This window comes from Salvelinus sp. IW2-2015, linkage group LG20, assembly GCF_002910315.2.
Source record: "Salvelinus sp. IW2-2015 linkage group LG20, ASM291031v2, whole genome shotgun sequence".
NCBI classification, from domain to species: domain Eukaryota; kingdom Metazoa; phylum Chordata; class Actinopteri; order Salmoniformes; family Salmonidae; genus Salvelinus; species Salvelinus sp. IW2-2015.
The window spans coordinates 74,637,335-74,649,958 of NC_036860.1; the positions used below are offsets into that span (position 1 = coordinate 74,637,335).

The window sequence follows — 12,624 nt, forward strand, 5'->3', positions numbered from 1 at the left end:
TTTCTCAGACAAAGTAGTTGAATCCCTACCAAGTTTAATAAATGTGCAATAGGCCTATACCTTCAGATATTAGGCATATTACACATGTATTTGCGTGTGTTGAGAATTGTATATTTCCCCACTATTTCGGGCTTATTTTTGTTAATATTTCTAATAATGTTAATGTAACAATTGTTATGTAACCTAATACTTAAATTAATGATTTCATAATTGATTTTAGGACAGTGTGTTATTGTCAAATTGCTTTAAAACATATATGGTAAACAGTAAACCTTCACATTATTATCTCAGTAAAATCTGTGACTTTTGTCTTATACAGCCCACTACCATGACCCCACCCATCGCTGTCTTTGGGGGGGGGGGCGTTCCGATCCTTTTAAAAACGCTGCTCAAACGAAGACCAAATGTATATGATTCGTTAGCCTCTGTGAAAGAAACTTCAACAGCCAGCAACATGGTTCAGTGGACAGACTTTGAGCGCGGCACCATTCAGAGCGTCTTCGAGAAGATGGACTACGATGACGTAGGCCCCGCGGCTCTTTCCAGGTAGTGCGTTTAAAACTGGGGTCTACAAATTATTGGAAATAGTCATGTTATTATATTGTTATTATATTAGTATGCGCTTGTTATTATGATTTTCAAGACGAATTCGTATTTGAGACATGCGTGTAATTAACGCGTAATTGACCTTTCCAAATGACACATTCATTGATTACCATAAGATATGTGTGTATGCAGATATCACGTTTCTGTCATTATTGACTGTTTATTATTTCTCCAGGTGTCTGGTCGTGTACCCCTGGACCCAGAGGTATTTCGGTAACTTCGGAAACCTGTACAACGCTGCTGCCATCCAGGGAAACCCAATGGTCGCCGCTCACGGAAAGACCGTTCTGCACGGACTGGACCGGGCTGTCAAGAACATGGATGACATCAAGTCCACCTACGCAGAGCTGAGCGTGCTGCACTCCGAGAAACTGCACGTGGATCCCGACAACTTCCGGGTAAAGTTAAATGTTCTACTTCATACAAGGTACTTGCCTATCTATTATAATAGTGTGGCAGAATGGGTTTTCTTACATGTCCATGGCTCCTTTCTTTTGCAGCTGCTGGCTGACTGCCTTACTATTGTTGTTGCTGCGAGAATGGGTGCTGCCTTCACCGCTGATGTCCAGGGCGCTTTCCAGAAGTTCCTGGCCGTCGTGGTGAGCTCCCTGGGCAGACAGTACCACTAGAGCCCCTCCACTCAGAGACGGACGACCACCAGAGTACCAACAAGCGCTGATCATTTGTTTAGAGGCACATGTTGTTCCTTCTACTAAAGCAAATAAAATCAGCAAATTAATATTTTTATCTGTGCCTTTTTTTTCATGCATGAACATCCATATGGTGGCACATATAGCAGACTAATAGGCCTAATATGGTAATATGATAGGCTATGGGTGTGAATATCGCAAAAACCTTGTTAACCAGATATGGATAATGTGCAAGATATACAAATATTTAGCAAATAGACTGACATGTTACATTAGCTGTGCGTGAGCGAACCATATAATGAAGACAAACGTGTGTCCAGAGATGCAGCATTGATACATTGAGTCAAATAAGAGCAGAGCTGCAATGATAAATTCCTGTTTAAACACACAATCGTCATCCATAAAGGTTCAACAGAACTTTTCATAACAGATCTGTTATTCAAWGTTTGGTTGATGTCTTAGTGTGGCAAGGAATTGTTGAATGGTCGAGAGTTTAACCAGATCAAAATGACATACATTTTCATGTATGAATAATAATACATCAATTGGTCAATAGAACCCTATAAAGTACAAAATACATTTGTCAGAGGCACCTCCTGTCATGGSCAGCTGTGGAACCATGATAACCTTACATAAAGTGTTCAGATAGGAATCTATTAAAGTCATTAGATTACAGATTATTAAATCAATGAATTAATCAACCAATAATCTTAAGAAATTGAACAAGATATACTGTCTGTGTATTTCATTTTACATCGTGTATAAATGCAACATGTAACTTTTCACATTTTATGAAAACTAAACCACATTGGTTTATAAAAATGCATTAACAATATGTTACAATTATAGCATGATCAACAAAACCACTAGGTTATGTTTTACACGTTATGTACGTTTTATGTGTTACACGTTATGTACGTTTTATGTGTATAGGAAATGTGTTTAGGAAATTTTAAGTGTATAGGAAATGTAATTAATAAATAATATCAACCCATTCAAAATATATATATATATATATTTGAGTCCTTAATTAGCCTATTTATCTAATATATATTATTTTTGTATATCAAATAGTTTATGTGGTCTTATGTCAAATAGTTTGTTCAATATTGTTTATCAGTAGCAAGTTCTAAGCGAGCCGTTTGATAAATCTATAGGCTACTATTTCAACTTTGTTCCCCTTCTCGAATTTTTTCTTTTTACTTTTTAAACTTTTACTGCCAACTTCTCATTAATAATAGACTGATGAATCAATTAATTAATCAACCACTATTGCTAAGAAATTAAAGAAGATATACATTTTAAGTAGTGTAAAATTCGACATTTAACTGTTGACATTTTATGGAAACTGAACCACATTGGTTAATAAAAAAAATAAAGAAATGTTATAAATGTAGCATGATCAGCCATTCAAAATCATTAGGCTATGTTTTACGTTTAAGTATTATAGACAATATCTGCTTATAATCTATTCATAATATTTACAAATAATATGCTGGTAGTCTATCAAATCCTTTTTCGATGTTGTTTACAAGCATTTCGCCCGAAATAACATCTGCTAAACATGTTTATGTGACAAATAACATTTGATTTGTTTGTATGTCAAATTGTTTGTTCAATCTTGTTTTTCAATAGCAAGTTCGAAGAGGGCTATTTGATTCATCTATAGGCTACTGCCGGTATTTGTACTTTCAGTTCCTCGTTACCACTTTTATATTTTTAGACTACCTACGAAACCTTTACTGCAAACTTCTTAGAGGACTGCTCATGGACATGCGGCAATGTTTTGCACTGTCTCAGTTTTCTTTATGAATACGTTTTAGCATTTCGTCAAGATTTTGAGAAATAGTTATTTCAGCCTTAAAAATAGCAGCGTATTTCATCAGATCAAGTCCAGACGCTACAACACGACTCATTAAAAAGCAAAGTAAAGATCAGATAACGTGGTTATGTGCGTTTGAACATTTATTCATAATTTAGAACAAGACAGAGCATTGAGAACATGCTGCCATATGTCTGGTCTGATGATGACCCATATTTTATCTGTAATTTTCGGCCAGAGCCAGGGCCAGTTCGGCCAGGAACTTGTCCACGGACACATGAACCTCTGAAGTGAAGTCAGCGGGGAACAAAATGGCCAGCATCACCCATATGTTGTGGGACAGGATCTACAAGAGGAAATAAATGGAAATTAGTTCGTATGCATCTTTAATGTAGGCTATTTTAGCCTATGTTGTCTATTGTATTGTAAAACGTAGCCGATTGAAATGTTATAAATATTATACTGTCCTCACCTTGAAGTTGGCTGGATCTATACGCATCTGGAAGGCGTGCAGCTCGCTGAGGTTGAGGAGACCTGTGGTGATGTCGTTGATCTTGGCCACGGCTTCACCGACGCCTCCCATGATGGTCTTACCATGCTTCCTGACCGGGGCAGAACCGGGGCTCAGGTCCGACCAGTGGGAGAAGTATGTCTTGGTCTGGGGGTACTGGAGTACTGCCAATTTTCATAGATGAGAAGTTGAAACACAAATGACTCGTTTTTAAACGTTTTGTAAGTCGCTCTGGATAAGAGCGTCTGCTAAATGACTTAAATGTAAATGTAAATGTAAGGTTTAACATGTTCATGCCAAGACACATACACATTGAGATGTAAGGGGATGGACCTCGTTTCCCAGGTGCGATGTAACCGATGATCCTACCAGATGCACTCTTATTTACGAGCCAACTTTATAAGAGTGTGTTGTTTCCCAAACAAGCACATAGAGAGAATGTTCGCTAAGTGAGTTGATACTGATATATTTAAAAAAAAAAAAAACAGCGCTGCTCTCGGATCAGATTTCTCTCACCTTAACATGAGAATTATTCCACAAGAATACTGACGACGGATCAGCACCTAGAGAGAAATTGCCACCTATGGCTGCAAATAGGCTATTGAGGCGGCTTATTAGCCTGTGCTTCACCAATAATAATGCACTAAATTACATATTGGGCCAATCATTGCTCACATGTTGTCACACATCATGAAACACATTGAGACAAAAATGACCTAGTTGCAAAATATAACTCAATTGGCTGAACATGAAATAGTTTCAATATGATTTAAATYGCCTACATAMGCCCATGTAGCCRATATGTCTTTCAATGCAGTCATCTCGGTTTTATKCTTCACTTGTTTGTAACAATTGCAAATACTTCGGGAACTTCGTATTTTTTGTCGACTTCGTTCTGCAGTTATCGGCAGTCACAGTCAGACAGATAGCTTAAACATATTGATTATATGTTTAGCGGAGATCTGGAAGTAAACTGACCCGGAAATACAAAAAAGCGTCTGGATCACTAGTAGATATGCTGTTTTCAAGAGCCACGTTACTGACGAAGGCTCTGGGAAACACCTCGGCTATAAAATATACATCGTAAGAAGGTTCTAACGAGGATCTTAACGCTAAGAAGGCTCTGTAAAACAAGACCCTGCTTAGTCACATATCTTATTAAGGTATTGGCAGATTGGGTGAAAAAAAAGAAAATAATATATTTTGACCCATTTACTTGGATAACATAATAGTTATCGAATATGAGTTCATCAGTTTTTTTTGCTCAAAAGTAGTAACTTAAGTGAACCAATATAAAAGGAAGTATCTAAAAATGATATCTGGAAATATATTGTACAGTATCCATTAATGTGTTTTCTAAATGATGAAATTACTTTTCTAACCTCGTCGTTAGGTCGTAAATAAAGTAATACATAGGTTGAGGAGATGAGGATAGGAGGCTCATGACTTTGCAGATCTTGAATAACCTACATCAAGATAACTCAATAAACTTATTATTTGAGTTACAATCTATAGAATGGCGTTTGCGTAAAACTACATGAATGGAGAGAACCTAATTGAATTTAAAATATTCTTTGCGACGTATTAGTCAAATAAATGATCTCTTATTTTTTTGTCTTTTTTTTGTTCTGTTTATTACTGATGGTGTAGTTATTTATTTGGCCATATTGGGGGACAGACTTATGGGGCCAACGTATGACAGAGGTTTCGTTTGGTATATGTCTTATTTATTTGATGCGTAATTATCGTGAACACTGGGTTATAATTGGAATCATAATTTTGTATGATTTTATATGAGCGAGACTGATTTAGATTGACTAAAGTGAATACATTTCTAATCCTGACCCCGCAATTAATGAATATCAATAAAATGATTTACTTATCAGTTAARACCATGTTGCCCAATACATTCAACGTAWGGAGATMGTTGTTGGCAAGAAAAGGGTGTTTCTAAAGGCTTATCAGAACAAGGCAACCAATTGTAGCTTTTACGCAGAGGGTGTAACTCATTCAGAACGGCAAGATAAAACGTGAGCCTATACTTCACTGATAAACAGCCCTTTAGCTCGGTCCCTTACAAGAAAGTCAACTTCTTTCTGTCTACCACATGTTGGAGTGARTGGTGGTAATTTCCAATCGTTGTTATAGTAATTCACGAAGCTAGCAGTGAATAATATAAAACGACTGTTAACTACAGTTTACGTCTTGATGGTGTTTTTATAAGGTACTAATAAAACAGCCACATATTGCCGGTGTGAAACTTTTCCATAAGTCGACCTCAGTTGKCGTTTGGAAATTTAGGCAGAACTATGATTATATGGTGTTGGTCGATAAGACCAGCTGGCTGYCAAGGAATGATAGATTACCATTAACGTTTTGCGGACCTTTGATGTCGTTTTTGGCATGAATCCTCCAAGTTTGATTCGTTCACTGGGTCGGAGGGATTCAAWATAAATGAAAAAGCCCCAGTGCCCGACACTTCTCACAGATCAGAGGACACACACACAACACCTTCAACATGGTTGACTGGACTGTTGAAGAGCGGAAGCTCATCATAGAGACCTGGGGCAAAATCAAGGTCAAAGTGGTCGGACTCCTTGCTTTGAGATGGTCGGCTTATAATAATGCAAGGAAATAAAATATATTGATAATATATCATTTGACTGTTCTAGTCTTGTTTTATATGTGTGCGCAATTCTATGGATGAATTGAATTAAATGTATTAATATATATTATGTATCTTTTAATGTAATTTGTATTTTCCAGGTGTCTTATTGTATATCCATGGACTCAGAGGTACTTTGGAACCTTTGGAGACTTAAACAGCTAAGAGGCTATCCATGGGCAATAAAAAAGTTGCCAACCATGGCATCACCGTGCTGAACAGCCTCGAGCGAGCTGTGCAGAATATGGATGACATCAAGAGCACCTACGTCGAGCTGAGCATTCTGCACTCTGAGAAACTTCATGTGGATCCCGACAACTTCAGGGTATGAGTACTAATGGAAGTGCCTAAAACAAATTAACAATACGTTTTATCTCATTGATTTACATCCAAGAGAATACTGCTGTGCAAATAAATGACTAACGTTTCAATCGTTTCCTTTTCCCAACTTACTGCCTCACCATTGTTCTGGCCTTCACGCCAGACGTCCAAGCGGCCTTGCAGAAGTTCCTGACCGTGGTCGTCTCTGRGCTGGGCAGACAGTACAACTAAAGACATGTTATATCGTGAAATACACATATATATTCTTATTATAGAAGACAGTTTCTATGAATAATAAAATAGATTGTTAAGCACACATCCATGCTCTTCACTTAATTCTGTTTGATGGGCAGTAAAACAGGAGCCATTACAAAATGTAGCCACGCCTACTTTAACTCTTATGCCGTTGGCCTAAGTGAGATTGAGAAACCTCTCTTTGACGCTCGGGTCACGAGAGAGAGATTTGGTAAAATATCACATGCAGCAACGAATTGTTATCAACGAAATAATCAATATATTCATCAGTATTATGTTATTATTGTAATTATATCAAAACATTCCTTGTTTTCTAATACACTACCATAGGAAAAGTAAGATAGTCTATCAGAAAATATGTTGCCCAGGTTAACTTTTACTTGCCTCAGGTAGGTGGAATTTGCATATACAGTATCAGTCAAAGGTTTGGACACACCAACTCATCAAGGGTTTTACATTTTTTAAATTATTTTCTACATCAAAACTATGAATTAACACACATGGAATCATGTAGTAACAAAAAAGTGTTAAACAAATCAAAATATATTTTAGATTCTTCAAAGAGCCACTGTTTGCCTTGATGACAGGTTTCAACACTTTTGGTATTCTCTCAACCAGCTTCACCTGGAATGCTTTTCCAACAGTCTTGAAGGAGTTCCCACATATGCTGAGCACTTGTTGGCTGCTTTTCCTTCACTCTGCGATCCAACTCATCCCAAACCATCTCAATTGGGTTGAGTTTGGGTGATTGTGGAGGCCAGGTCATCTGATGCAGCACTCCTTCACTCTCCTTCTTGGTCAAATAGCCCTTACACACCCTGGAGGTGTGTTGGGTCATTGTACTGTTGAAAAACAAATGGTTGTCCCACTAAGCACAAAACAGATGGGATGGAGTATCGCTGCAGAATGCTGTAATAAATAATAAATCACTGACAGTGTCATCAGCCAAGCACCCCCACACCATCACACCTCCTCCTCCATGCTTCACGGTGGGAACCACAGATGTAGAGATCATGCGTTCACCTACTCTGCGTCTCACAAAGACATGGCAGTTGGAACCAAAAATCTCAAATTTTGACTCATCAGACCAAAGGACAGATATCCACAGTCTAATGTCCATTGCTCGTGTTTTTTGGCCCAATCATGTCTCTTCTTCTTATTGGTGTCCTTTAGTAGTGGTTTCTTTGCAGCAATTCAACCATGAKGCTCTGATTCACGCAATGTCTTCTGAACAGTTGAGATGTCTGTTGATTTGTTTAACACTTTTTTGGTTACTACATGATTCCATTTGTGTTATTTCATAGTTTTGATGTCTTCACTATTATTRTACAACTGTCACGCCCTGATCTGTTCCACCTGTTCTTGTGATTGTCGCTTATTTTTCCCAGTGTATTTATCCCTGTGRTTCCTGTCTCTCTGTGCCAGTTCGTCTTGTATGTTTTCAAGTCAACCAGCGTGTTTTRCCCCGTGCTCCTGTTTTCCATTCTCTTTTTCTAGTCTTCCCGGTTTTAACCCTTGCCTGTTTTTTCTGGACTCCGTACCCGCCTGCCTGACCCGTCTGCCTGCCCTGACATCGAGCCTGTCTGCCACTCTTTACCTCTTGGACTCAGAATCTGGTTTTGACCTTTTGCCTGTCCATGACCATTCTCTTGCCTACTCCTTTTGGATATAAATAAACTACAAATACTCTAACCATCTGCCTCCTGTGTCTGCATCTGGGTCTCGCCTTGTGCCCTTATAACAACGTAAACAATAAAGAAAAACCCTGGAATGAGTTGGTGTGTCCAAACTTTTTACTGGTACTGTAGCTAAACGTTGGCATTCCAAATGGGTTTGAAGAGCAACGTGCTTAATGTTCGGAAAAGCACCTGAATTACGCAAAGGCACTATTTAAACAAGAGGAGTCAAGAGGACTTTAACATTATTATAACATATCGTTGCAACACATTAGGAAGTGAGTAGCGTTATCATTAGGCATGATGCAAATCCTGTAAGTAGGCCTATAATGTTTTCAATAAAAATGCAGATATAGGCTATTTTACTAGTTGCATTTGGTGACGAAATATGTTAATCGCGTTATGCTATGAGATAGGAAATAAAAAGGGTAAAAAGATATTGTGAACATAATAATCATTGTCTCACCTTTCCTCGTTGTCTCTCTGGTCGAGAGAGGAGGAGGTGCCGAGGTTAGAGTAGCCTTCACAGTAGTTTCACCAGCGCCACCCGTTGAAAAGCAAGTGAGATATACTTCAATTATACATGTATCATGCAGGGTGTATTAGCTTACCCAAACAATCAATATTCTTCTTGACAAAACGTYTTACTCCGATTTTATCCACGCACCTGACAAACGGTGACATGCTCTCTATAAGCTGCTACTACGACTTCAGGCTAGATATTGGTGAACAAAGCCTAAGCTCTCATGCAAAGCACACACATATGCATTTACCTCTTTTTAGGGAAATCTGAGTGACATCGCACGACATGGTAAGGATTATAGAGGTTCAGCAGTTTGTGACTTGAACAATAGACCTGGCCTAACCATAGAGAAAATGTATGTCAATCAACCTTCAACACACCTTACCGGAAGGCGTGCGGTGTCATTGCTGCCTTGCTGTTGCAGAGATAAGACAGCAATCTTGGCACTCAACCTTTGCCAACGAGATGTCCATCATCATTTGTTTGGTACCACCCTTGACAAAACAGGGTCAGATTAATGAGAAATGCCGTCTATAATGACTTTGGTCATTGTAGTAGGCCTATTTACTGAATGAATGAATGAATGAATTAATGTATTATCCAATTGAGTTGAGTTTATTTTATTTTTACAGGGACATTGCACATTAATCAACGTTTCAGTGAAAGTGCCGGTTTTAGCCAGCCGGCTAATTTTCAACCGCAGTCCATGGGCAGGTTATTAAAAACAATTAGCCAGGCCATTTAGGATCTTGAATACAAGACATGCGTCGGTTTATTGCACAAGATTTTCCCAACTCAGACGCTCATGCTTTCTAAGGATGTAACAGTGATGATGGCTATTGCGCTTCCTATCAAGCACTTTGAGAGCCTGTTTGTAGACAGACTGAATAGGTTTTAATGTTGTACAGCAAGCTTGGGCCCAACTAGTCAAGCAGTATGTTAAGTGGGGGAGTATCATAGATTTGAAGTACAGTTTTGCTACATCTGTAGTCAAACAATTTCGTATAAATCGGAAATTAGCTAGGTTGAATTTGGTTATTTGAATTACCTTTTTCACATGCTTTTTAAAAGAGAGGTTGGAATCAAGTATGATGCCAAGGTACTTAAAATCAGATACCACCCAGAGCTTCTCCCCTGACACATAGACATCTGGCTCAGTAGCATCTGTTGCCCTCTTTGTGAAGAACACGCAAACAGTTTTTTTCACATTGAGATGCAAACACGAGTCACTGAGCCACTTTGTAACCTGGACCATTACAGTAGTGAGTTCTTGTGCAGCTTGTTGTTTGCTCTTTGCATGCACATATATCACTGTATCATCTGCATACATTTGAACTTCAGACCCAGTACAGACAGAAGGCAGATCATTAATGTACAGGCTGAACAGGAGGGGCCCCAGTATTGACCCTTGGGGCACGCCCACATCATAGCTAAGAGTGGGTGACAGCTCATTGCTCACTCTGACACACCGAGTTCTCCCTTCAAGGTATGATTTCATCCATCTCAAGGCATCGGGGGAACAGTTGAACTTGGACAATTTTGTGATGAGATTCATGTTAACAGTATCAAAAGCCTTCCTTAGGTCCAGAAACACAGCTCAACAACGCCCCCTTTGTCCATCTTGGACTTCACATTTTCCAGAAGAAAGCAGTGGCCGTTTCTGTGGAGTGTTTCGCTCTGAAGCCAAACTGCATGGAGTGTAATGTGAAGGGGCTGTTGTTGAGGTGGGCAATCAGTTGTTCTGCTACACACTTTTCAACAACCTTTGACACCACAGGTAGTATACTAATGGGCCTGTGGTTACTCACGTCAGCAGGGTCGCCGTTGTTATGGCCGACTTCCATACCCTTGGAAACACCCTGAGACCAATAGATGTTGTTGGTGACCTTAGTAATGGGGCCAATGAGTGACTCTTTGTAGTTTTAAGAAAGGTAGAATCCAGCCCAAACACATCTTTGACTTTAGAGTTCTTTAGTGAGCTAATCACTTGTTCACCTTTGACTCAGAAACCTCCCTTATGATGAAGACAGGTTGAGCGTCATTCACTAGCACTGAGCCCAAGAAACCAATGGAGGGGTTCTGTGTCAGTACCCTGACAGAGTCAATAAAGTAGGATTTGAAGGCTATTGCTATTTCGACTGCATCCTGTGTTAGATTGTTATTCACCATGATTTCTACTCTTTTTGCAGTGTTACTATGGTCTTTCCCTGTTAACTCTTTTAGATTCCCCAGATCAATTTAGAATTTCCCTTTGCTTGACCAATTAATTACTAAATTAATTAATTAATGATTACATCAACGAATTAATCAATGAATGAGTCAATAAAACAAATGAACGCCTAAATAGCCAAAAAATACTAATCAGACAAATTCCAAAGACCATTCCTTGTGCATAAAACGTCCAGCTGACAGTGTTCATTATATTATAAGAAGTATAAAAGACATTGTTGCATCATGCATAATGTACCCTTTAGATTCATAACAATTTGAAACATGATTCTTCCGTTTTTCAGCACTGTCGTCATGACACTTACACATACTGTATATCCGTGCGTAAAGCGTCACATTTGTGATTGATCATAATGAAATAGCAATATATTGATGGTTATCAATATACTAATGGTTATCACCAAACTCTGACTTCCATCCAATGACTTCCAGTTGAAGGTGGAGCTAAGCCAAAGAGATCGTTAGAGACCATATAAATACTCCCAGTGTCCACTCTTATGGCACCAGTAGTATCTTGTGTCACAGAAACCGCTAGAATGAGTCTCACAGCCAAGGACAAACAGATCGTGAAAGCCTTTTTTGGAAAGGTGGCTGGCAAAGCAGAGGACATCGGAAATGAGGCTCTCTCTAGGTAACGACATCTTTATATATTGAACGGATTGTTTTGTAACAGAGTTATGCGGCGCATTTACTCACGTTAACTCATAATACATGATCACATGTTTTTATTTCCAGGACCCTGGTGGTGTACCCCCAGACCAAGACCTACTTCTCCCACTGGAAGGACCTGAGCCCCGGCTCTGCTCCCGTCAAGAAGCACGGTCTGACCGTCATGGGAGGCGTCCTYGATGCCGTGACCAAGATCGACGACCTGGCSGGTGGTCTTCTGAACCTCAGCGAGCTGCACGCCTTCACGCTGCGTGTGGATCCCGCCAACTTCAAGGTGACTAAATAACTTACTGAATCAATAAAACGATTCACCCTTTCTCAAAATACCACAGCGGCGACCGTGTCCAAATGTGAGTCCTATGTATGTATTTTGTGACGGTTCCAATTAAATCTTCAGAAACACCATATTTCGCATATGGACTAGACCTAAACGCTTGATAATAATAACTCTATTCCCTCTACATCTACAGATCATCAACCACAACATTCTGGTGGTGCTGGCCATGATGTTCCCTGACGACTTTACCCCTGAGGTGCACGTGTCTGTGGACAAGTTCCTCGCCAAGTTGGCCCTGGCGCTTTCCGAGAAGTATCGTTAAAAGGCGAGAAGATACATCCTCTCGGTTTTCTGTGTTGATCATAAATGTGCACGTGTTGTATGATATGAATCATGGAATAAAAATACCGCCATCAACAA

At 39.2% G+C, this 12,624-nt stretch overlaps 3 protein-coding genes across 8 annotated transcripts; 2 read left to right on the plus strand and 1 right to left on the minus strand.

Moving 5' to 3' along the window:
* Positions 1-391: 391 nt before the first annotated feature.
* Positions 392-1,345, plus strand: LOC112081344 (hemoglobin subunit beta). Of its 2 annotated transcripts, XM_024147766.2 has the most exons (3): positions 398-546; positions 782-1,004; positions 1,107-1,345. In XM_024147766.2, exons 1-3 carry the CDS (start codon positions 455-457, stop codon positions 1,233-1,235), a joined length of 444 nt encoding a protein of 147 aa, XP_024003534.1. In that variant the 5' UTR covers positions 398-454; the 3' UTR covers positions 1,236-1,345. The 2 variants fall into 2 exon arrangements, with proteins under 2 accessions (XP_070305735.1, XP_024003534.1); XM_070449634.1 differs by having other exon boundaries at positions 392-546; positions 782-1,345.
* A 1,858-nt stretch (positions 1,346-3,203) lies between these two features.
* Positions 3,204-9,362, minus strand: LOC111980934 (hemoglobin embryonic subunit alpha-like). Of its 5 annotated transcripts, none has more exons than XM_024011992.3 (3): positions 9,280-9,362; positions 3,551-3,753; positions 3,204-3,424 (listed from the first exon to the last, which is right to left on the minus strand). In XM_024011992.3, the coding sequence occupies exons 1-3, from the start codon at positions 9,314-9,316 to the stop codon at positions 3,296-3,298; spliced, it is 369 nt and encodes a 122-aa protein (XP_023867760.1). In that variant the 5' UTR covers positions 9,317-9,362; the 3' UTR covers positions 3,204-3,295. The 5 variants fall into 5 exon arrangements, with proteins under 5 accessions (XP_023867760.1, XP_023867759.1, XP_070305737.1 ...); XM_024011991.2 differs by lacking the exon at positions 9,280-9,362 and adding an exon at positions 9,118-9,206; XM_070449636.1 differs by lacking the exon at positions 9,280-9,362 and adding an exon at positions 6,716-6,814.
* A 2,387-nt stretch (positions 9,363-11,749) lies between these two features.
* LOC111980930 (hemoglobin embryonic subunit alpha) lies at positions 11,750-12,624 on the plus strand. Its single transcript, XM_024011987.3, has 3 exons — positions 11,750-11,889; positions 11,994-12,201; positions 12,398-12,624. The coding sequence occupies exons 1-3, from the start codon at positions 11,756-11,758 to the stop codon at positions 12,524-12,526; spliced, it is 471 nt and encodes a 156-aa protein (XP_023867755.1). The 5' UTR covers positions 11,750-11,755; the 3' UTR covers positions 12,527-12,624.

Coding starts and splice junctions, on each gene's coding strand:
- LOC112081344 (XM_070449634.1), top strand. CDS start 455: ATGGTTCAGTGGACAGACTTTGAGCGCGGCACCATTCAGAGCGTCTTC. Junction 547..781: donor GGCCCCGCGGCTCTTTCCAG/GTAGTGCGTTTA, acceptor TTATTTCTCCAG/GTGTCTGGTCGTGTACCCCT.